Source organism: Argiope bruennichi, chromosome 2 (assembly GCF_947563725.1).
Source record: "Argiope bruennichi chromosome 2, qqArgBrue1.1, whole genome shotgun sequence".
In the NCBI taxonomy this organism is placed as follows: Eukaryota; Metazoa; Arthropoda; class Arachnida; order Araneae; family Araneidae; genus Argiope; species Argiope bruennichi.
Window position 1 is genome coordinate 28,351,452 of NC_079152.1, and position 27,620 is coordinate 28,379,071.

General features: G+C 27.2%; 1 protein-coding gene across 1 annotated transcript in view; it reads right to left on the reverse strand.

Moving 5' to 3' along the window:
• Nucleotides 1-24,502, reverse strand: part of LOC129959547 (PH and SEC7 domain-containing protein-like) — a 29,213-nt gene extending 4,711 nt beyond the window's left edge. Inside the window, exons 1-9 of the mRNA XM_056072440.1 lie at nt 22,865-24,502; nt 19,434-19,627; nt 14,649-14,707; nt 13,245-13,378; nt 10,733-10,823; nt 5,961-6,042; nt 3,382-3,452; nt 3,098-3,255; nt 30-174 (exon numbers count right to left, since the gene is read on the reverse strand). Of these exons, the coding sequence (XP_055928415.1) occupies nt 30-174; nt 3,098-3,255; nt 3,382-3,452; nt 5,961-6,042; nt 10,733-10,823; nt 13,245-13,378; nt 14,649-14,707; nt 19,434-19,627; nt 22,865-24,357 (2,427 nt within the window). The 5' untranslated portion in view covers nt 24,358-24,502. The remainder of the gene's footprint in view (nt 1-29; nt 175-3,097; nt 3,256-3,381; nt 3,453-5,960; nt 6,043-10,732; nt 10,824-13,244; nt 13,379-14,648; nt 14,708-19,433; nt 19,628-22,864) is intronic.
• Between the last annotated feature and the right edge of the window lie 3,118 nt (nt 24,503-27,620).

Below are 27,620 nucleotides of genomic sequence, written 5' to 3' on the forward strand. Positions count from 1 at the left end.
TATCTCTAATTAATAAAAAGGTACTCTACCAAGTTATGCTTTGTATGACTAACAGGTAGTAAAGGTCTCTGGAACTTTCTCTGATAGCCCACACCACTTGGCAATGGAGGAGCAGACAAACTAGCTGCCACAAGGTTGATAGTATCTACCCAGCTATCGAGCTCTTTGGAATCACTAAAGGAGAAAGATTCTATAAGCATTTCAATTCAGATACAATGCAATTTATATTTTAATTCTTGTTGCAAATGTAAAAATTAAATTATGCAATATGAATACTTCTTTCTTATTTCCATTCATATATAGTTTGGCATAGTATAAATTCGCTTATTCAATTTTTATTTTAAATCAATAGATTTGTTTCAGTTATCTCAGATCAAATTTGTTTATTTTAAATCAAAATTTGTAATTAAAAGTGCACTCCCCATATTTCTAATATATATATATATATGTAATGATATTTTAACGCTAATTTCAATTTAATTAATTTTCATAGTAACTTCATCTTAATTTAGCCCATAGTAACTTCATTCTAAAATATTCTCTTATTTTGTGATCCAATTCCACTGTCTCTACTTAATTAATTCAAGAGAAGCTTTGTTAAATTGTTGAATCAGCTAAAATCTAACTTTCCCACACTACGCGTGAAGAGATAACATACCGCTGATCAAGCAAATTCTTTTTTAAAATCTCCCTTTGTTTCCCCTACCTTCTCGGCGCCTGTAATGAAAATCCCTATCGAAATCTCATAATACATTAGCACTGTGAAGAAATGTTTTCCCTATCAAAATCATAGGTTATATAAGACCAGGGATAAAATGTCCGAGAGCTCTTCCCTCATTCCTTTCTGTGTCGTTCTGTGTGCTCGTCGCTTGTACATATGCTTGCTTCTTCAAAATGAAATAAAACGACGTCACGAAATTAAAAGTATCTTCATTGCCTTCAACTGCATCATGCTTCACCACAAATAATATTACATATATATATATATATTTTAAATTGATAAAAACATGAAATTTTATTATTTTACTGAATGGATAGAGTTTAATGAAAAGAAGAGTTACTGATGATTAATTAAAATATTTACCTTACACAAAAACTTTCATAATGGCACTTAACATAAATATGGATGATATTTTGGAAGTACTATTTAATATCAAGCATTTAAGATTAGTTTTTCTAAAGCAAATTTTAATTAAAATAAAAGAAGGTAGCTCTAAATTATTTTCAATAATTAAAAATCTATCATCTGTTTAAAAAATTAGCATGCAATTTTTAATATTCTAAATAACAAATTATTTTAAAAAATTTCTGAAATTTCTAAAATCAAAATTTTTTGAGAATATATGTTAAAAAGAGGCTTTTTTTCCCCCTTCTCTTTTTTACTTGTAATGTGAAAAATTTTTTTAAATCATAATTTAAAAAAAATTACAAGAATAAACTAAAATGTACACGAAAGATAAAACATATTCAACAGCTCAAAGAGTGAAAACTCCTATTGGTTAGTTTCATCTAGGAAACTAACCAATAGTATCTTATTTAAGAACTGCAGATAAATTTGAACAAATGGGCAAAGACATATTGGATCATGATCATATTGTTGGTTCACGATGACATATGAGCAAATATTTCATTCATAATCTTCAAATAAAATCAATCCTCACACAGAAATCCCTTCTAACATCCAATAAAATTGATTATAATTCAAGATTTTCTGATCTTGAATCTGCAATTTTATCAACATCTTTATAAAGTTATGTTCAGATTTTTCTTTAAGAGAACATATAGAGAGAAAGGAGATGCAATTTTAGACTATACATTCTACAAAATGAATTGGGTTCTTGGTATTTTCAATAAAAAATTGAATCTGAAAATTATTGTTGAGAAATATTTGGGTGATTTAAATTTAAAAAGTAAAGCTTTAAAAAATTTTGAATGGAATAAAAATTTCAATTGTCTTTGTCTTATTCAAGTAAAATATGCCATATTATTTTTTTTTTTTCAGATGAATTTAAAGTTTTTGTAAGCATTTTTCTACTGTTTTTGGACAGTAGAAAAAAAATATAAAACAAAATAAAACATTCAATAAATCATTTATCCATCATTTCAAAGTGCATAAGAATTTCAATAAAATAAAACTATAAAGATATGATGTGACTTATAAACTTGAATGTTATAAAATTCATATTACTTTACATCATAATAATTAAAAAAAAATTGTAACATTCAAGAACAAGTTAATTCCATGAACAAGTTAATGCAAATTTCAAAACATTCATTGGATTATATTGGAAAACTGAAAGTGTTACTTAGAAATGAATGCACATGATAACCACTAAACAATTTGAGGTGCAATCTACAATTAAATAATTTGATGGACAAACACGAAGAGACTTGAGGTTTCAATTTCTAAAATAATAATAATTGATACCAAAAATCTCCCCAGAAAAATTCTGGGCATTACAAAGATAATATGAGTAATAATAAGATGATACATGTGAGGAAATAATAAATATATGATATCAAAATTATATTAAATCTATTTTTATTGTCTCAAACAATTGTATTTAATTTATGACTTTTCTACAACAGCATTCAACCTATAAGTTTTGATAAACAACATTATTTGATCTTTTAATAGATTTTATTAGAAAATATTTTAAATGACCAATCACTCTAATAAAAGGGGAAAGAGAATGGAAAATGTTATCAATTATTTGTAACAGCTATTCATAAATCAAAATGATTGTCATACTGAAACATATTTTTAATTCAAAATTAATATTCACATATATTTCAGAAATTTTGTATATTTTGTTTCAATTGACAATTATCCATTCATATATAATACTTTTGTAGCACCACAACTTCACATGGATGTGAAATATGATACTTTTTATGTATATATTAAAAAACTATGCTATTTTATAGAGTACATACACTGAATTTTAAACACTGAACTATATATACACTGCATTATACCACATTATTTCTGAAAATAAATATTTTTACCAAAAAAAAACATTATTCATTTTGCAACATTTTATTAATGGTCATAAATTTCAAATTAGATTCAAAGATTAAAAATAAAAACTCCTACCTTGTTTGAAATAAATATACAGCTTGATCAGCAGTATGCAATCTAAAAACATACTGCTTCTTTGTATAATCAAGTGCTTTTTCAGCATAAGCATGGTGTATCCTGATAGAATTATGAAGACTCTCATACAGCTGATTCTTTTTAAATCCATGCTCATCCTAAATTATTCATATGTAATAAAAAGGAAAAATATATCACATAAAAAGCAACAAAACATTTTATGACATTTAAACATTAGATACTAAAGAACTAAAACCATTAAAATATACAATTTTTCTTTTTACCTTATGTAGGTATAAAACTAAATCTCTGAGAGTAGCATATAACATTTTCCAGCTACGACGTCCTAAAGCAGCTGCAAGTTACAAAATATATTATATAAATACAATAAAGAAAAAGAACTTGAAAGATATTTACATAAAATTGTTAGAAATGAGAATTTATTTTTCAATGAATATTTGTTTTTAAATAATCAGTGAAACAACTATCAATTGCTCATAATAAACAGAAATTACAAATTAAAATGGGTCACATTCACAAAATGTGATAAAATATTTAGTAGAAGTAGGGATTTATTATTCAGTGTGAAATCACACAATCTATAATTTATTTTTCAGTTATGTTTAATGTAATAATCTATTCTTGATTCATTTGCTTTTTCGCAATTCGTTGATGTCCGATTGATTTTCGGTTATATTTTATTACAAACAAACACACACGCACACAGACACACACACACATATATATATATATACTTTGCATTAATGAATCGCAGATTTATTTTGTTGCTTTATTTTCTGAAAGCAAGATGCTATGTTTCAGTACAACACAAAAAAAAACAAGTGAAAGAAGTAAAAGTACCTTTCAAAAAAAAAAAAAAAATCACTAAATACATAAAATTAACATAATAATTAAACATGGAGGGAGTTATAACAAATAAATGCTTGCAATTCGTACTTTTGGAGGAACTTTATAAAGCATTAATTGATCTTAGAGTTATACAATATAAAATAAATATAAATATAATTTTTTAAACAAAAAAATTTCAATATTTCTCTGTAATTCAATTAAAGTATTAAATAAATTATTCTTTAAAAAATTAATTTATTATTTAGCAGCCATAAAAAAATATTTAGCAGATTAGTTTCGTCAACAGGGAAGCACAAACAATCATTATTATAAATATATGCATAAAACAGTCTTTTCACCAAAAAAAAAATGGATAAAAACAATGTGAAAAACTATTCACTTTCTTCATCTAACACCATTTAATATTTTTATTTAACCCTTCTCGGCATGGCGTAGTTATTTAGCTGCATTTTTTAAAATTTCTATTTATAAATTTCCCAAGACTGTCCCAAAGAGTAGCAATAAATGTTTGGAAATCATTTTTTTAAATGGTTTTTGATAAGAATTTGTAAAGAAAACCAATAAATTATAATAGTGGTACTAGAATTAGATTTAAACTGGAAAATACTAGTTTAAATCTAATTGAACTGTATTTGAGACTGTTGTATAAACAGTTCTAACATTAAGAATGCAATATATATTGCTTTCTTAAAACTATATTGGTAGAAAAAGATTTTTATTTTTATTGTAGAATTTTGTTAATGCAATTTGTGCGATTGGAATATTATTTAATTTATAACATAGCCATAAGGCACATTTTATTTATTTATTTATTTTATTTTTTTCAATTTCACACACACACAAAAAAAAAATACTTTAAAAATTTTCAAATAATTTTCTTGGATTCATATGCAGCTTTTCAAAATATATATTTTTTATTTTTAAATAAAATTTCATGTATTGTAGGGTTAACTATTTAATTAAATTGTAGCAAACATATTACATTTACATTAATGTTTTACATTTCACTAATTTTCAGATTCATTTGAATAAACTCTTACCTAATAAACCACAATTTTTAAATTAAATATTTGTATATAATTTTAAATTTTAGAACATTACACGTGTCAGAAAGAAATTTCAATATACAAATTCTCATTTAAAAAAAATTATGCATTTTCATGACAGTTTATTGAAATATAAAAAATGCCAAATCAAATTAAATAGTCTTATAAAAGTATTTTTTTGACTTATTTGAATGAATTGTGACTGATAAAAATTAGCAAATTAATTTATTTTAGTATTATTGAAATTTTAACTGATTAGTTAATCATATAACTGCATAAGTTAAATCAGGGGAAAATTTACATTTTTTTCTTGGCTTAGGAAAGGCAAATGATTGTGACAAAAGACAAGTTAAAATAATAAAGCATAAAAATACATTTCAAAATTGAGAGAAGAAGTTCCAATTTAACAGACAGTTAGTAATCAAGATATCTGCAGAAATGTTTCTTATTCATAACCATAAATAAAATCAATTCTTTGAAACATTCAGTGAATCTTAATTACATATCAATTTACGTTCTGAACTTTATATTCATGTTTGAAGCAAAAATTGAAAAGTTGCCATGGGTGGTAAGGGTGGGAGTGATTTCAATTGGTAGGGAAAATTCAATTGCTAATAAAATAAAATAAAACAATAAAACTGAACCTAACCAATCAATATTATTTGTGTCAATGGATAATAGTAAAGTATTAATTTCAAATTAATTATGTATCTACAAAATATACTAAAATAGCATGTAATGTTTCTGAAACATACAAAAAGGTGTATAAAATTTCTTGCAATAAAGATTATAAATAATATTATATATACTCAGTAATAATATAATTATAATACAGACTTTTAAAAAATCTTTAAGAATATTTGAAATAAGAAAAGAAATAACAAAGATAACCATTTCAAAATGACATTTAAAAATAATTTCAATTAAAAAAAAAATTGCATACTCACTCTTTTTACCACTAGGATCCATACAACATTTGCGCATAACATAACCTTTCTTATATTCAGTTGCACAATTTGGATTTGGAACCTTAAAAGTAATCACAAATTAAGGTATAACTATTTAATATTTTACAATGAAAATTTGATACATAAGCAATTAAGTTAATTTCTAAACTGTAATGATCAATAACAGTAAACTGGTTATAATGGATATTGATTATTATTATCTTTTAATTGCATTCCATTACTTATATTGTACTATAATAGGCAACAATATCGGCTCAAAATTCCAACATTATTTTAGCATGAATTTTTAATCTGACTACAAAACTGGGATTTTAAAATACAAAAGTTCTAATGTTTCTACACATATTTCAAAATAATTTTAAAGAGAATATAATACTCCCATTCATTTTAAATAAATTAGATAATAAACATTTTTCAAAAATATATCATAACTTTAACTTTTTTTATAGAGAGATTTTAGAATTGCTGAATAATGAGTATATAAAATAATCTATAAAACAGTAAACAATATAGCAATGATATGAATCTATGAAATAACAGCAATAAGCCAAATGAAAGCAATATCCATTGCAATTTTATTAAAATAAAAAGATTCATTTTTCATTAGTGAGAAAATGTTTATCTAAAAATTATTTCTTTTACTCATTTAAGCATAAAGATTTTATATTAACTTTGTTAATTTAAATATTTGTTTATGTTTGTTCTCTGGATATTATTTGTATTCTTTACTTCAAATGCTTCCAATATTTTCAGAAACAACACTTCTCATGTTGTTACTGATATAAATTATAATTAATCTTGTAATATTCATTACAAGATTATATTGTACTAAAATTCTAAAGGAAATTCATTTTAAGTAATAATGTTATAAGTCTCTCTAGATTAAAAAAATGAACAATGTATGTTTGATATTTTACAGGCGAAATAAAAAAAAATATCAGTAAGTTCTCTTTTAAAAGAAAAATTCAACTAGAAATATCTGATATGCATCTTTTTTTCAATTAATAGCACAACTTTTCTCTATATAAATAAATTTTTGTTCCTTACACAGGGCCTCAGAACTACAACATGTCACACTTTTTTTATGGCATAAAGCAAATAAAAATGAACCTCAATTCATAAGAAAAAGAATACTGCTATTTTTGTTACTTATTGGCTGAATCTTGAAGCAAGCTATGACACATACTACATATCATATCAGTGTACAAATAAGTAGCAAATTTTGAATTTGCCCTTTTTTCAAAATGGTAGTTATGTCAATACGCATCATTTTATAATGGTATGTTCAGACTCCATTTATTACACCCCAATAGATATTAAATTATTTAGTAAGCATAGATATATTTGTTTTTAAGGAAAAATTTCCAACAGTAGAAGTATACTTGATAATTGATACCTAACTCACAATTAATAATGAAGCATACGAAACTTTTTATATTATAATATGTACAAAATATATGCACATTGTAGATTTAAAAATATAATCATTATTTATCACATCTAACAATTTAGATAATGCTCAATTACAAGTACTTTTGATTTTTTTTAAAAATCTCGTGATAATTCTTATGAACATCCTGAGTCTGACTGCTACCCTTAAAAATTTAAAGCAATAAAATCAGTTCTATGAAGGACTATAAATTAAGAAAGAGACTACAAAACACATTTTAATAGTCGATGAACCTCAAGGAATAAGTAGCTGATCATCTTGGTTAAGATGGATGATGAAAAATATATTTTATTTTAATGGAAAAAATTATTTTACAGTGAAATTGTAACTAAAATTGTTATAAAAATGTAAACATTCATTCCAAATTCTTTTATTAAAAATTTATTCATTCCTGCACAAATCATATTTTAAAATTTAAATTTCTCAATTCAATTTTTAAATTTCAATTCAATTATTCCTGCCCTAGATAATGATGTATATTTAATAATGAATTAAATATACATCATTATCTAGGGCAGGAATAAATGTCATAGCGTTCTTATAACAAGCAACAGCATTCCTATACACATATATATTTTGTTTTATAAATAATTTAAAATAAAATAAAAACATTAAAAACCAAATTTACGAAAAGAATGAAATTGAAAGAACAAGATAGGAGCATTATTTTTTCTTTGTGAATTTTCCTTTTATATTCTGCTTTATTTCAACATTAATTACCCTTATACTCCACAGGAATACATATTTCCATCATATGCTAGAAAACTTAAAATTTAATTTATAAATAAATTAATAATTCATAAATCTATTGACTTATTGCATTTTGATTTATTCCGATATTTTTTCTGTTACCATATTTTACATCAGATTTTATAAGCTTATAAATTTTTTAATTCTTATAATTTCTTATAATATGTTGAAAGTATGTCGCAAGAAAAAGCTAACTATTGTTATGTTTTCCTAAAAATCTATATCACTAAAGGAATTTTCTTCAAATTTCAGTTTTAAGATATATATGGAGACACAATTTAATGAATGTTTATTTTATGATGATAAATTTCTATATTTACGTGTTCTAAATTTGTGTTTTTTAGTTTAAACTTTTGTGCACTTGCGTAATAAAAAACTAGGAAAAGTCAAAATTCAACATATACTCTGAAGAAATAGAAAAGCTCTTAATGAAGAAATTCAAATCAAACAAATACATTAAAAACACAATTTAAATTTAAAAAAGTTTCAACATTAATAAATTGAGCTTAATTAAACAGTAACAATTTTAAAAATAGAAATAATATCATTTAAAATGTTATGTTCCAAAACAGCTTTTTTAATTATTCATTCCATATTTTTCATTTATATAGGTTTATAATCGTAATTACTACCTTAAAAATTTTGCAATATAGGGTTAAAAGAATTTAAAATAAACTCTGAAAGAACAGACTATCCAAAACATAAATTAAGAAATCACTTTGGTTATGAATATTCTAAAATATTTATGGCTAAAATAATAATAAGTGCTATCTTAAACTAATTATAGAAAATGTACCAAGATCACATAAATACCTAATTGTCATTGATATTGCATTTATATAAGTTGAATTTTTAAGAAAATGATAACATTAACTAAAATTCATAGTAATTGCTACAGTGACAGATTATTCACAGCAACTAGTTATTTCAAGAATTTTGTTTATTTTTTTTTTTCATGTCATTGTCATTGTTTGCTTCTTCTTTTCCTGTCATTAACAGAAATTTTGATATTATGGAATTAATTTTTTAATCAATGCCTATAATTGCAGTTTGCGTGAAGCTTTTCATCAGTCGATCATCTCAAAATGTTTGAAAAAAAAGAAAGCACAGAATGGTTTTATACATACAAATCTAATTTGCTGATAAATCAACTACAGTTGTATTTCCACATAATATGGAAACAAAAAAAAATCAAGAAATATTGTGTTGCTGGGGTTGGAAAGCTGAACCATTTTTCCTAATAATAAGGAAATTTAGAAAATCGCAATCTTTCAATATTTTCCTCTTTGCTTGTCATCATCTAATTCTATTTCTCAGCATGATTTTTTTTTCTATGGCTATGTCTTCAAATTTGCTTGACACTCCACTTACTATTTATTGTTTTAATCTTTTTACTTTCTTTTCTGTTAAATCGCTCATTCAAATAAAAAGAGAAAAACAAATATATTTTGAAGTATATTTTAAAACTATATTCAGGTATTAACTAGCTGTAGAGAATATTAAAGGGAAATTAAAAACTTAATGATTTAACATTATCAGAAAGCAAAATCTGAAGTTAAACGTGAAAAAAATTGAGTAAAATAGAAGGCAACATTTTGAATTTGCAACAAAACTCATTTCTGAGTAGCTTCTCAATAAGTCATACTCCTATTCATTTTGAGTTAAATGAAAAAAAAATTGATTAAAACAAATGATTGATACAAAAACAAAGAAACAAACAAATAATTAAAACAAATTGATTAATACAAAAAACCTTGAGTATTTCTTCTTTCTTTTTTTATAACAATATTCTTTAAACGATAAATAAATAAAATACAAATCATAAATTTAATTGTATTAATTAGGATATATTTATATAACAAAAAGGTAACATTAATATACACAGATTTTCTGTCATAAATACAAGAAATGAAATTTGCATTTTTATCACAAACAATACCGTTTTGTATCCAATGAAGGATTTAAATATCTTGGGGCTATAAGCAAAGCACATTATAAAACCCCTCTTTTAATAAGATGGCCAACTTAATTTCACATTTCAGCACATTTGAAAATTATTTAAGATGATTTATTTTGATTTATTTTAGTTTAATATATATATATATATATATATATATATATATATATATATATATATATATATATATATATATATATATATATATATATATATATATATATATATATATTAATTAAATAGGTTTGCAAATACCTATCTGTTTTTATTATCATCATTCCAAGCTGTCTAGTATTAATGTTTGTACAAAATATCATTGAAGCAGATATTCAGTTTATAAATATTTTAAACAAACATAACTGAACATATATAAACCAGATCAATTTTCTTGATAATATTCTATTTCATTTTTTTAAACTAATACATTTGGTAATTATGAAAATAATGGTTCTTTTAATGAGCCTCCTTGCAGCTCCTTTTCAACCTAGGAGCAATAGGCAGCTGCTTGCCACCATTGATTTTTTCATAATTTCCAATAAAAAATTATCAAAAAAGGTAGTTGTTTTCATTATCACTCAAAAATCTGCATTTTACCTCCAGGAATGGATTATGACAAGAGAAGCTTTGTCTGTAATCAGATGAACCTTTCTCTTTTGCTGAAGGTTTCTTTTCATCCTCTTGATCACTGAAAAAAAAAAAGATTAGTTAAGCAATAAAGAAGCCAATTATTTCAAATAATAGCTGTAAAATCAAAATATTCTAAATAACTTAACAACATTTTCATAGTAATAAATAAATTAAATAATTAATAAAGAAGTTTTATGGAGACTAATATAAAAGCAATTAGCAACAAAGAATTGATCAATATGTTATAATATCTAATAATTAATGTCTAACATTTGCACAGAGTAAACTGAAAACTAAAAATAGTAAATTTTACAATTACCAAAAGCAGAAACATTGAAAAATCGATAAAAACATTCAAATTATGAATTATACGATCTAAAACACATTCTCCAAGGCACACTCTTCTGAAGTATTTAGTCACATTATTTATTACATTACCTCTCACAATTATCTTATTATACAACATTGTTTATTTTATATCTTAATGTGAAAAGTCATGTGTGGATATTTTGAAAAGCACACTTAAATCATTTAACACTTCAGTCTTCAATTCATAAAGAATTAAACTTTTAATTTTATTTTGTTTTCAACATCATAAATTTCTATCACTTCAAAAAGAAGAAAACATACTGAACTGGAAAAAGTAGTTTATGAATGAATTGTGATTATGAAGCACTTGATTAAACTTTTTTGGTGATATTTAGTAACTTATATTTCATAATGTTTCCTTGTCATATTTTGAAACATAATTTCATGGTAAATACAGATATAATTGTAAAAACATCCTATTTTCAATGCTTGAAGAATGAAGTTAAAATGTAATTAACATTTATTTCAGCTTTTTTTTAAAAAAATGATTGGGATTTTCAGAATATGAGCAAAAACATTTTAATTATTCCACAAAAGTATTTTTTAAATTAAAAACTTCCCAAATCATTCTTTTTCTCCTCTATCTCTTTTCATTCACATCTGTATGTAAAATATATTGTCACTGAAAATAAATGCACTAAAATTAGCTAATTTAAAATCCTAAACACAAAAAAGTATTGATTCTAACTATAAGTTTCATGAAACTATGAAATACATTTGATAGTTTTTTTTATCAGATTTGATTTTTTTTAAAAATTTTGTTTCATTAAGATCATTTTTCTATGTCTTCCTCCCCCCCCCATCCACACACAAAAGAAATTACACATTAGATACCAAACAGGAATGCATAAGTTACGAAAGCATAATTGTTTAATTTCACAATAATTCAAGAATACTTTGAGCAACATAATACAATAACACTATGTGCTATAAGAAAACAAGCATGTCATGACTGACACAAAATACAATGAATTATTTATTCGATCAATTGTAATTCATTTATACACACACACACTACTAATTGAACTTTATTATGAATCAAACTTAAGAACTTATTTTGCAGAACTTCATAAAATACCTAAATGTTTATGCTATTTGTCAAGCATAAACATTGAGAAATAAAATAAGGATTAACAAAATAATAAAATGAATTATTCTAAACAAAAATTTCTTGATATTAAAAAGATTGTAAAACTGTTAAGTAAAAATAATTCTAAAAAATAATAAAATTTGATTCTAAAAATGCTGAAATCTACATTTACTTGAGCATACCAGAGAGTTCCAAGATTATTATAATTTCAGGAAATGGCAGAATAGGACTGCAATTGCTCTAATAGTTAAATACTATTGCCTACTTTTATGTATCGAAAGAGTGGATCCATATATAAAACACTGAGAATACCCTACTAGAATAGATGAGTTGGGAACATGTCACATTTATGCAATTTAACCATAATCCTTTGTACATTTGATTGGTACTATAATAAAATGTGGCATCAGAAATTTGTCTTATAATTTAATTTTATTCCATTGAAGTGTGACACTACTAATTATTAATTTCAAAAATTAAATATATATTAAAATTAGACATGTTTCTGAACATAAATTTGTTAGTGTATTTCACAAATATTGTTTGATTTTATATAACTCTATATATAAACAGTATGCAATATATTTTATTTTAGTGTTGAGTTACCTTACTCAAATAATTACAAGAAAATTAAAATACCATAATTCAGTTACCAATCAAGCCCCAAGGTGATGACCTTAATCTATCCACAGGTAAGAAATACAGAACTTGGGCGAAAAAGAATGATATAATAATTAGAGTGTAGGCAGTGCATAATTTTATTACATGTTAATCAATTATAAATTGTAAATAAATATCTTTGAATATATGTTCTTGTTCATTTAATACTTTATTCAAAGGGATGATCTCTAGCTTATTCAATGATATTTCGAAATTCTTTTAGGTATCCAGAAATAATAAAATAATATTTAATTATAATAAAATATAAAGTAATAATATATTTTATTATAATTATTATAAATTATTTATTATTTTATTATAATAATGTAATAAAATAACATTTGGAAGTAAAATACTTACAGAGCCCATTCCAGTGGATGGGATTTAATAGAATGGTACAGGGTTTTCAAAACTTCTCTTGGAAAATTCTCTCCATCATTCAACTCAGATAAATTCTGAATAAATTCTCCACAGACCATTTTCCGTCTTACATTCTGTAAATTATATAAGTTATGAAACATGTGAACAACACTGATGACAATTTAATTTTGAAGAAACTAATTTTTCATAGATGAAATGAAGAAATTATTATATAGTAATTCAAGACACCATCTGTCAACAAACTTTGGTTTATAGTTCTCAATCATTGAATAAATTCGTCATAAAGAAAATTGTTGTACTTTTCCCATGACGAATATACTCGTCCAAAACAGTTAACTGGTTAATAATATCCAAACGCTTGGAGAGTGAGATACCAGATCAGATCTGACAATCGTACAAAAAGGAGGAATAATTAGATTAGATTCTAATTATTCATCATTCAGCTCAGAAGAGAGCACTGCTTTGATCTAATAATCTATCGCTAGAATCAACACAACTTTCAAGTAACAGTAGTGAAATCTTAAAAAAGTAATTTTTTTTTTCAAATAATGTAATAAATCTTTTTTCCCTCAAAATATTTTACTTCATATTTCTTTTTATTTAAAATTTTAATGTAAGTAGATATTTGGTTGAATAAGAAGCTCCCAAGTTCAATTTTGATTTAATTGGTAAAGAATAATGGTATTAGTCAATATAACATGCAAATTTAAAAATATTTTTTCTCTATAAAGCCACTATACATTTATACAACAGACAAAAGAGAGGAGTGTTTAGTAAGATTATAAAACATAGTGGATATACAATATTTTCTGAAAGAAATACAACTCATATTTCTTCATGATATTATAAAATACTTTTTGCAGAATTCTTCGACATTCATTTAACATTAATTTCTGGCAATAATTAAGCAATATGTTAACGGATTTTCTTTTTAGCTGTTACAAGCGAGTAGCATGTATTAGTAATAAGCAAACTATGATGCCTTGTTATATATCTCTAATCAATATTAGAAAGAAACATATTAACCCTTTGTACTTGGAAAAGTAATTTGATGTATAATTACTCACTTAACGCAAGAACTTGTTCATTGCTCCCAAAAACTATGTTAGTACTATGTACTAAACTACGTACTCTTAAGTTGAACTTCCCGGAAAAATTAATCCTCATCTTCTTACGACTCTGGGAGTATTTTTAATAATCAAAATTAAAAAAATAATAAATAAACAGCCAAAATGATGCACAGTCTTAAATGGTGTCTGAGAGAAGACATTCAAGTACAATGGGTTAATAATTTCCTGGATTCTCTGAACAACTGATAGTACAGGATTGTTTATACAAATCAGGATAAATGCATCAGACGTAGGAATGAGCAGATTGAGTTACCTCTCCATGCAAATCAGAGTTTAAAAGCATAAGCGCACAAGTTAGTGTGTGAACAGCATCTGGAACAAAAGAAAATTCAGTTATTCTTTTTACAGACTTCATATATCGGATATTAAAGCAAGTAATTAGAAGGGGGGGAAAATAATAATCTACTAATAATATTTTTAAAATTTCGCAAAGTGAATTCTAAAAATGGAATAAGTATTATAATTATATTTTAAATAAACGAGATAAGTAGCACAAATCATTCAACAAGTTGCATTGCATTTTGGATAATTCAGGAATTAATACGTAATACTTTTATAAGGAGAAACCAGGGCTAGTTGTACAAATTTTCGGGAAAATTCTTATATTAAAAACATTTTCGATTCATGGATTTTTATTCCTTTTTGAGCTTAACTATCCATTTATAATGCGCATCAAAAAGACATTCAACAATTGTATTGATTTTCGCACCAGGGTTTTTTTTTTTCCCCAAAATTGCCGGCTATTACAACTTGCCCCATATCCGAGTCAAGTGGTAATAATTAAAATTATATTATCTTTTCTACTGTTTTATAAATAAAAGCACATAAGACATTTGCTAATCATTATCACTTGGCCTAATGACAATAAATCACATTAAGAAGTTTACAACAAAATAAACATAAAATTATTTAACCAATCCACATAAAATCCAGTCTACATCAGAAACTGTAGTTACCATAAGCACATGATAGATAGCTTTCTATCACACACATTTTGTACTTAGATTTTTCAAATTAAATACTGAAACTATTCTCCTTCATCAGAATTATGGACCGTGGTGGCCAGTTATAATGTCTTAGTTTCAGGGTTCATTCCTGAATTGAAATTTAATTTTACCAAAGAACTGTCGTAAAAGGGGATTTCATGTTAGTTAAATTTGTCAGGGCTGAACGTCTTCCACCTGTGTAGCGCGAAAGGGTGAGAGAGTGCCACTTCAGGCACTATCCTCGTCGTTTAATCCCTGTTCAAAATTATGTGATCTATCCATAAATAACCCTATAATTGCTTTATATCGGAATGTTACGCTGACACACTGATAATATTTCGCCAGGATTGCTGTACAAGAGCTGGGGCAAAACCATTCTTTGTTTTCAGAATACGTCTGTTAGTTGAAAATCTTCTGCTTCACTGTTATTTCTTTGGAATTTTTTTCTTCTTAAAGCCTCTCCCTTTCTATTCTCCTTCCTTCTAGTATTCACTTCTTATTATGACGTCGTTTCTTTTTCAACTTTTTTTATCAAGTGGTTGAATTAGGAATTTATTGTTTATTATTTTTTAATAAAGTGAGCTTCTATTGGATGCTTTTTGAGAGAGTGGGCATGAATCTTTAAGGAAAAATAATGATTATCGAAGATGCGTGTTAATATTAAAAGCATCAAGTCAAACCGTAAGAATAAAAAAAAAAATCAAAATAAATCTTGCAATTTGCAATATTGCCCCTAAATTTTGTTACAACTTGCCTCATGGTTTCGCATATTTTTGCTGCTTTATAAAACTGCTATTAGTAAAAAAAAAAAAAAAAAAAAAAAAAAAAAAAAGCAGTTCAAAAAAAAATGCGTAGAGAAAGTAAATAAGCAAAAGCATTTTTTTTAAAAAAAAATCAATGAACTTAAATCATAATTTACGATTTTTTTTTCTCAATCACTACTTAAAATAGAGCACATTTTCACAAATTCACACAAACAATTTTGTCTGGGTTCTGACTGTGCCGACCCGTCATAAAAGCACTGCTTAAAGAAAATTCTGATAATAACTTCTGATATTCTTCTGATAACATATCACTGATTCTGATAACTCTTTTTTTAATCAACATATGGTATAATATATGGTATCTTAAATATAATACATGGTATACATTATAAATTATTCCTATTACAACTAGCTCATGACTCCCGTATACTTACACAATGTGCCTTTGTATTGGTTCCTATATCATTAATTCTTGAAGGAATAAATATGGAATATATTCCTTTTTTTTTTTTATTCTTAGAATTTTCTTTAATTAGGGGATAACGAAGTAATTTTACAATATATGTTCTATGTATAAAAACAAAAAGATAATGGAAACCCTAAACGTATACTATGTCACTTTGAATAATTGGGATAGGGAAAATTAACATCTTTCCCCAATTTTTTTATAACCATTCTCTCTTTATCAAAAAATTAGATACTTTGGGTAACGTTCCAACTAGATTTGATAGTTATGTCTTGTCCAAATTAACTTCTTCGAAATTAATTAATATCAATTAAAGAAAAACAGGAAGAAATAAAATCTTAGAATATTGAAGGCATCACAATTTTTCTCTGTCCTACTAGATACATAAGCTCCTTAAACCTTTGTTTTCAATTTCCTTATTTAAAATAGTTATGTTGGCACTAAACAACATGTTGAAAAAAAAAAGAATTAATTTTGCTTTAATTAATTCGTTAAAAGGAATTAATTTTGCTTTTTGCTACAAGGTATGCAGCGTCTAATATTTATAGATTCAGATAGAATAAGTCAAAACTAGTATTTTGATGTATAACTTGAAAGGACCCCGAATATAGCATCATAGTCTAATTAAGGTGTGAAGCTTGTGTTATGAAACCACATCCCTCCTCATTATCCGATGGACTGAACTTTTTGAACATTCCGCGTTGTTGTGCCACCTGTCGTATCGAAGTTGAGAACCTCATTTCGCACTCTTCTTTCACGTTCTTCTTTCTTTTTTCAGAACATTAGCTTCCGTTTTTGCACGCAGCTCTTTTTTCTCCATCGCTAGCATATTGTCCAACACAGTGACGGTCTCTAAATCTTTCGTACGTTCTTTTGATCATCGTGTCGTTAATGTGGTAATTGCCGAATTTTTTCTTCAATTTTTATGTGGTGATTGCTGAATTTTTTTCTTCAATTTTTAACCACAACCGCTGGTGATTGCAATTCATGATAAGTCAGCACCATCAAAATACGTTGCTCAATCGAATATTTGCTCATTTCAGAGCTCAACGTTACGTATAGTACACTGTAATTTCTTAGCGAGTAACGTTCTCAACAAACCTGTTTTCCCGCCTTTTATGCCGCGGCGGGAATTTGCATATTCACTTGCAGACGCTCTTTTCCTCTCACGGATTGCCCCAAATTTGCATAGTCACCAAGGGAAACTTCCATGTTATGCAGTCGCATCGCAATTTAGAATACAAATTGTCAGATTCGTAATTAACGTGTTTCGTATAATTAGACTATGACGCTATATTCGGGGACCCCACATGTCATACATCAAAATATTTGTCTTGACGTGTACTATCCGAATCTATAAATATTACACGCTGCATACCTGTATATAGATAGAGAAATTTTTTATAACTTTTATATATTTAATATATTGTTGAATTTATTATCTTCAAAATACGAGTATTTATTAATTTCAAAGCGTATTTTTTTTAACAATAGGCATCAGAAAATTCAGGATTATGACTTTTTTCCATACAAGATCCGATTCAAAAAATCGTTGCCATACTTAGCATACTTTATTGGGTTTTTTTAGATTTTATGAAGTTATTTTATGAATAAAAGTATGGCTGCATGAAAAAATCTTCAATTTCTTATTTTATGCCAGATCCTAGTTAATGATTCTCAAAACGATCCTGAAAATATGGCTTTGCGCCAATAAAATATACCAGACAATAACGGATAATTTTTCGTAAAAAAAGATCTATTCAAAGTTGCTCACGATTCTTTTCAAAACAGCGCCAAATTGTCCAGCGTCGGCTGACAATACATTCTAAAAAATAAGATTAAAGTAAAAAGAGAATATCAAAGCGGTTTTGCAAGCGGGAAAAAAATTTTTAAGTTAAAAATAAAAATTCTTGAGAAAAAAATTAAAAATTGTAAAACAGTTGATAAATAAAATGATAGAAATACATAATCCCTACTGTTGTTCAAAAAATTGCAAATGATAAGTAATAACAAATAAATTACACAAATACTATATGAAAACATTACACATTTTAGAAAACTATACAAATTTATATTAAAGTATAATACACTCACTTAATCACAAGGAAAATATAGTAATACAACATTTTATTAGAAAAATATATTTTTATTTTAGTTTGTGGGGGGGGGGGATTCAGGGTATATCAAAAATGATGCGCACTTTGAATAACTCATATTAATATTCTTCTATCTAAGTTTAATTTATAGGTATTTTAACTCAATGAGCTTATTCGGGTTTAAAATAAATGAAATCTGGCGAGCAAATTTTTAGAAAAATGAGGCAATTTTCAGTTTCCGATTTATTCACAGTTTATTTATTTATTTTCTTCAAAAGAACGCCAAAACATAATGTTTATAATTACAATCAATTATTTCTGAACAATCATTTGACGGAGGATAAGGCTACACATTAATTAATATTAATGACGTCAGCTATTCAATCGGTCAGTGCTACAGAAATAGCTGATCATAGTAATAACATTCCAAAAATATCTGATAACCAAAAATGATTATAAATTTCTTTTATTAATCAATTTGAATTTTGAAATTTTCGTGTATATAATAAATTTTTATAAAATAATTATTAAAAAAATGTATGCAATTTGGTAGTTTTTGAACTACAGTTATACATAATACAGTTAGTGTATATGATCACTAAAAATAGCAAACAAGAATCATCTCCACATGATAAAGCTGTAAAAAAAATATTAACATGTTTTTTTTTTTTTTTTAAATCTTCCTATAAAGGTAAACAAGTTAGAATGAAATGGAGATATATTAACCTTGGGATTTAAATGAATTCGGATTACAATCAAGGTAGCGCTTGGAAAAATGAAGAAGGACTCTTTCTCTCTCTTGTGTTTCGCCCACGAGGCAGAATTGGTTCAAAAACTTCCTCAGAGCCACATCTAAACCTTCATCGGTAAAGTCGAAGAATTTTACATATTCTTCGGCAACAGCCTTACTAAACTCATTGCTGCAATGAATCAATCAGAATTATTCATCGATAAATATAAATATACAAAATAATACCGTAATAACAAGACGAGATTAATCAATAACGACCACAAAGATATCATCTACTATAACAGTTTTCTTACATTAAAAAAAAAAATAATAAGATTGTATAACAGCGAATTTCCGAATCAGTATTTAAATAAAAAATTGTAGGATTCAGAAATTCTGGTTAAAAAAAAAATTACTAAAAATATATCACCGAAAAATTATAAGCAAATTTTTAGCGTCACTGAAACTCTGTACTGAAAATAACTAACCAATAAGAACATAAGAACTGAAGTTGATAGAACGTTAAAAACTACAGTGTATTAACTCAATTAAAATGTTCTAAATGTTATCTTTATCGATTTAAACTGATTGATACAAAGTTTTGTTCAATTATCGATATTCTTTGAAATGATACAATATTTAAAAAGAAAACTGTTTAATCTCAAAACATTTTCTAGTTAGCTTTGAGGCTGGTAGAAATATATATCACATGCCATTCGGTCGCAAGTAGTCTCCTGTTTCTGTCAGCTTCAGTGAGTTGTTCTTGATAATAGAATACACATATCATTCTTCTTATAATATGGAAATATCTACTATAAGAATTCTCATACTTCTTTAGAATTGACAATATAAATTACTTTTCTTAACAATTGTTCTGACATTTATAAAAACTAAAACATCTCTTCAAACCAGATAAAGCTACGTTTATTATAAAAAACAAAAAAATAATAATCAAGAAGGTATAAGGAAAAGGTCAATCGGCATTCGAACAATTTATTTTAAGAATAAAATAATTAATCATTTGTTATCAAGACAAAACATTCTGTTAAATAGCTCACAATTATTAGTTGCGTAATATCTTATTTTCATAGAAATTTTTGAATAAAATCACATAAGATTTAGAATTGTAATTATTCTTGCTGATAATCATAATCCTATTAACTATTTTTTAACTTGATATTTTTAAGGAAGTTTACCTATCGTAATGATTTCCATGATAAAATTTCAGCAAAAATCCTGCATATTTCCTCCGATCTTTGTTCCTAGAACCCGAAACCATTAAACAGTTTGCCCATGTATATTATGACCAAAACAATTTTAATCTAGATTAAATTTGAACTAACGAAAGTAATGTTGGAGAAAGGGTGAGAGGACGGATTTGTAGATAGGCCATCCAGGCAAAAAAGGAAGAAATGAACAGATGCAGAAATTTTCAATTCTTTGTAAATTCTTAACTATCTGGAACTGAAATATAAGTTAATCACAAATGAAAAGAAATATTTTGCTGTGGCGGCTTTTTATCAAATCCCAGTGAGTTAAAGTGTCAGCCAATAAATGGCGTGGTAGTATTTCTAGTTACGCCTGTATAGAAAACGGTAAACTTTTTTGGAATTAGGGGATAACGGCCTTTGTTGCCAAAAATCCCATTCTCATCCCATTTCAATCAATCAATAGGAAAGAGTACCGCAACAATATTTTCATTTCTGGATAGTTGAAACTGCTTGATGGATTCCTCTACAGCCCAAAGAGGAATTATCCAATTTCTACAAACAGAAGGGAAGCATGCATCACAAATTTATCGTAGAATAAAAGAGATGAGCGGACAGCAGTGATACACATGGTGTACTATATTCCGGTGGTATCTACATTATGAGGCGGGACTCATAAACAAGGACTTGATGCATCCTGCAGAGACGAATGTTATAACCAATAGTGAAACGATTTTGGCCGTGGAAGACCTCATACAGCATAATCATCGGATCACCATAAGTGAAAGTGCTGTTGCACTACCGATAAGCAAAGGAAGAGTCATCATATAATCCACGGAAAACTTAGTAATGGCACAGTGGATACCAAAGCATCTGGATTTGTCAGCAACTCAAGAATCTCTACTCTGAAACGATCCACTCCTTTCCTATGTGCTGGGATCGGCGTTTTAATGTCTAAAATGATTATTTATATTTGCACTGATCCGCATGAACTGTGATTATAATTTTGTTATTAAAATTTCTTGACATATAACTGTAGTCTATTTCTTCTTTTTACGTACGTCATATTAGAATAAAATTAAGTCATCATAATAAATAATTTTTGTATTTTTATATTTGCTTTTTCTTTCAAATTAAGGATTCAGAAAACCCTATTTGTAGATTTAAAAAAAATCACTATATATTCAAATTTGGTTGTTCTTAGTCAGTAAAGAGTGGCCCCGTAGTACTGTCTTGTTTTCGGGACCGTAAACTCATAGGCGAGTAGTATACCTGCATTTAACTTAAACAAAAGGGAGTGTATACCTTCACGTTTCATCTTAATTAATGATGCATGAAAGAAATTCGGTATATTTATAAAATTTAATTCGAATATCTGAAATCAGGATAATTTCATAAACATTCGTACTAGGTATCATATAAAAAAAGCAAGGGCTACTAAAATGTTTATGACTTCAAAATATTTATGAATTTATTGACAGCAGCAAAGAGGTTATTAACCCTTTCTAGGGCCGTGGGAGGTATGCTTCCCGCTAAATTTATGAATTAGATGCTTCAGTTCTTTATCTCAAACAAAATGGTGTGTCTTGGTTTGTTACTTAATTATTAATTAATCAAATTAAATTTATCTAATTAGCTAAATGAATCCCTTTTCTTATTCTAATTTCAAGCCTAAAATTATTTTAACATAATATGACTAGCAAAGAATGGCCCTTTAAAGGGTTAACACACGATGAATAGGAGTTTCTATCTACAAAACAACATATATAGGAAGTAAAATTACTTTTTATAAGTGTAACAATTATAACTGCAACGACAATAGAATATTATGTACTACATAAAAAATATTTAAAATGTGTAAAATTGAATAAAAGTTCAATATAACGATATACGAGTTTCAATACAATTCGCTTAGTAATATCTGAAAATAGAAATAAACAAGATGTTCAATGTATTTGAAATTGTAAAAGAAAACAAAAACCTTTCTTGATTAAATTATCTGAAAAATTTCATATTAGAAGATATCTCTCATTTATCAACATAAAACGAAATTCTAACTTATAAATACAAACATCCTATAACCATACAAAATAGCAAATCTTTTACGACAATTATTGTGTTAGCTAGGTAGTATATTTCGAAAAGCCATTATTAAAAGAAGTGCCTAAAAGTAAGTTATATCGATGCGAAATTTCAATAAAATATATTGAAATTTTTACTTTTTGGAAAGATGTCTGGACACATCAGTCTTTTTGAAACCATCGAGAGTGAACAATCTTTTGGCCAGACGAATTGCTGAAGGTATATCCACTGCTTTGGGACTGTAATGAAAACTATGCAGACTTTCTATATCAGACTCGTCGTCAGTAGGAGGAGATTCACTCCTCTGAGTCGTTGACTGAGGTTCTGGTTCTTCAACTTCATTAGCAGCAGATATCTCATCATAACTCTCAGTGAGTTCATGGTATGACAACTCGCCAAACGTGTCTTCTGAACCTTGAGATGTCGGGCTTTCCGTACTCAGATCGAATTTGTCTTCATAAGCTTTTGGCACTGAAAGTGAGCTGCTTAAAGAGGTTGGCGATTTATCAGCGGATACCACTAGCGCTGAAGGATGCAGTTTATGAACATCACTAAGGCCTGAGTTCAAATTCAGTTCAATGTTTGGCGGTTGCTGCTGTTTTGCAGTTCTAGTGGGCACTTTGGTTTTGTTGGTGATGTCCTGAAAAACATCAAGAACGCACTCTTTTGTGTCTAGATCTACCATCCATGCGGCATCTATGTTAAGTTCAGTCTCTGGGGATAAACTTCCTACGGGCGAACCAAGATCAGAATCTGTAGCATCATCGAGACTACTGATTGCAGAAATTTGTTCACTAGTGCATTCACAATCCCCACTACCCTCGCTGTCCCTCCGGATAGTGCTGGAAGAATCAGATGGTATGATCTCAGAACCAGAAGATTCACTCAAAGGTTCAGCACCACTAGGTTTCACTTCTGGCAAGTCATTGACTTTCACGCTAACTTTCGACACAGGGGCTGTTCCACTAGAACTATGAGACAGATCACTCTTAGATGAGTTCACTTGTTCATCAGGGCTCTTATTGCCGCTGGAAATAGTTTCAGGACAAGAGTTGCCAAGGCTTTCGTCCTTTTCTAAATCGTAAAAAACGTCGTCAGCTTTTGTATCCAAAAGAGTATCAAGCGACGATGCTAGCTCATCTTCAATGTCGATGTTTACAGTGGTTAAAGATGATTTACGAAGATGATCTTCACTCCTAGAAGTTCTAACAAAACTAGTTGAAAAGCTAAAAGGCAATTTTTTGTCAATTATAGGACTGTGAAACGATGACAGATCCTTTTTCAATTGTTTATTACGAGTCCTTTCAGTCTCTTCGGGGCTGGCAGGTGTCGAATGGTAGCCCGCTGAGTAGAAGTCATTGCGCGCCTTCGCAGGCTGAGAGGATTCGGAATTCAATGAGATGTACATTTCATTAGGCATCATGAAAGGTTTCTTGTTGGGTAGTATTTTTTTACTGCAAAATATATTCTCTCCACAATCAATGTTATGATATGGGATATTGTTAGTGCATGACATAGAAATATTTGGTGAACAATCTGAGCTGTTTTCATTTTTTATTCTTTCAATGGTGCCTAAGGTCTGTTTGTAGCTGCTATCTTTAATTATAACTCGACTATCACATCGTTCCATGACCCAAGAACTTGAAATTCCAGAAGTAAATTTAAGTCACGCCAGAGAGAGGCCTTTTCACTTTAGTTCCAAACCATTGTTGAAAGAAAAGAAATTAACACAACCCGTATTTGGCAGTAGGAGGGGATCTTGAGATATTGCATGGTAATCTCTGAAGTATGAACAAATGAAATCTGTAAAAAAAAAAAGGAAACATTATGCAATGAATATAGTTTCATTGACCATATAAAAATCATAATAGATTGAAAACAGCAATAAAATTTTCCTTCTAATTGTGCAAACATATATAATTTGTAATTCGATCATTCAACTACTGCAAAACTTCATTTTCGCAGCAAACTGAACATCCTCATTTATCTAAATAATTGTACAATTAAAAAAATTAGATTTTAAAAATATATTAGTATGTAAAAAATATGTAATTTTATCATAACAGACCTAAAAGATTGATCTCAATGAAATAGGCACAATATTTTATTAAAAAATGTCCCCTTTGATAAACATCCATAAAAATAAAAGAAATGTAATATCACAAATTCACTGTGCTGTTATAATTGTACAATTAAAAGAATTAGATTTTAAAAATATATTAATATGTAACAAATATGTAATTTTATCACAACAGACCTAAAAGATTGGTCGCAATGAAATAGGCACAATACTTTATTAAAAAAATGTCCCTTTTGATAAACAACCATAAAAATAAAAGAAATGTAATACCACAAATTCATTGTGCTCTTATTTACCAACATTCTTCAAAGCAAATTTCATGAGAATGATACTGTTCCATGATTTAAAAACAGTAGGAAAACATGTCATTAAAGTTTAAATTAAGAAAACTCTCCCTCCATTCTACGAAATGCAATCGAAAACTATAAAAACAAAAAAATGTACAGCAGTCATATCATTAGAAAAGCATATATTTGAGAGAGATTAATTTATATAAATGATTTACCTTTCACTCAAACCGGAAATAAATCAAGCAAAAATTGAAACTAAAATTTTAAAACATGGAAATGTATATTATCTTAGATATAAAATGAATCTTGCAAATATCCAGGTGAATTGGGAACCATATTTACTGTAAACTTATTATTCTATATTTGTGCAAATAAAAACTTCGCAAGACAGAGACTTATACGTACATATTATAACTACGATATGCGATTCAGGTATTTATTATAATAATCATCTGAGAAAGAAAACAAATTTAATCGATATTTTTAAAAAAAAAGCCCTTTCCAAATATCAAGCCATTTAAGTGAGAATTTTAAAAGCATGGAAGATTGAACTATTTGTATTTAGATAGATTCAAAAATTTCTCAACTTTTTTTTTTTTTTTTTTTTTTTTGTATAAGGCAGGGCAATTTTTTAAATTTTTCTCATACACATGAAATTCTTTCAAAGAGTTTAAAGTAGCTATATAACTAATTACGCTACAACTGCAGTTTTAAAGAATTGAACAGAAAAATCAGGTCACAAACCTACAATCGTCCAATTCTGAAGTCACGATTTAATCACTATATCACCCGACCATTAACACAAAGAAAGAATAACGTATTTTTATTTCCTTATTCGTATTTCTATTCTAGCATCTACCGGGACTATCGAAAAATACATTCCGAAATATTTCTACGGTACATAAATTTATGACAACATACAGCAATAATATTCATAGTAAGGTACATTTCGAAGACATCAGAACCATCTTTCTGTAAAACTTCAAAATTCACTGTTGCAGCAATTCACAAGAGACACGCAGCTGCATCGGAAGAGTTTGCAGATTCTTGCGTTTTGCATTTCTTTTTGAGTGAAAAATCCAGTAGCGGAACGTCGAAACTGGTGTCTGTAAGCTCAAGAGGAGCAAACATCCGTATCGATCTTGCTGTGTCTGCCCGACATCGTATATTATTCTCTTTAAAGATAGTTAGTAGAGGAGACTTACTATAAAGATCCTTGGTACAGAGAGGGAATAGGCTAGTCTAATCTCGTCTATACTCGGAATAACAATAAACGAAATTTTATGCAAAACCCATAGGTTTTCAGCAGAGCCAGCTTTATAGAAGTTCTGGTAAGAAGGGATTATTCTGTGCTAAACAAAGTTTTGAAGAAATATAATGTAATGTGTTTACTCATCGCAATGAATTATTTGATGAATGAACATTTTTACATGATGATCACTTTCAAAATCTGAAAGAATTCATTTCAATATTATAAAATAAAAACTATGTTTTCGTATAGCAATAAATAATTTCGATTATTTAGAATCTTATTTTAAAATAGGTTATATGTTAGGCTAACAATGAGATAAAAATTAATATAGGTTATGTCCACATCAGACATATTATATGAAAAACATATATGTCCACATCAGATATATATGTTTCGATAATATGAAAGCAGTCGTAGACATATCTATTCGTAAACGATAGTAAAATGAAGCCACATCAGCTTTCTGTATTCACTTTTACAAAAATAATTCATCTTTACTTTATCGGATTTCATTAATATCAACATTTTTTTGTGTTGTATCTATTAAATTCGATCATTCTGAATATAAAATTTCAAAAATGTGATAAGCATACGCTTGATGACGATGATGATACTATTACGAAGAATTATTTCTTCATAAAAAATATCTATTATAAATAATGACCCATCAATGGAAAAACATAAGCTGTCCATAAATGATCGAACGAAGAATTAACCGAACTAATGTTAAAAAAATATACTCAAACACTTAATTTTTGTAACAATTTGCTCTTTAACACACACAACTTAACGTAAGATATTCACAAGTGCGTATCAGTATCACAAAATGACACAGAATATTTCGTATTCTCAACGGCAAACTGTCTTTTCCCTTTTTCATGTTCAATTGAAAAATTCGTTGATTCGTATTTAATTGTATTTTTCTTAAACAGTCATAGGTATAAAAATTCTTAAGAGTTTTAGAAATAAAATTTAATACAAAAAAAATGGCTAAATTCATTCACTTTAAAAATTAAATTATTCTAACGAAAAATAAGAGGCATTCGGCAGATTGGTTAAAAAAAGAAAGCATATAATTTCACATTTAAATGTGATCTAAAACTGCTCTAAATGTTGAGGAATTAGGCCTGGCTCTTGTCACAAATCTGATTTGCTAATATCTTTTCACTATTTAGTTATAGCTATTTTTACACCTTCCAAATGCCCGCAAATTTCTTTGTGATTGTTGCGTGCATTTTCGCATTTTTCGTTTGTTTGTTCATGTTATTTTT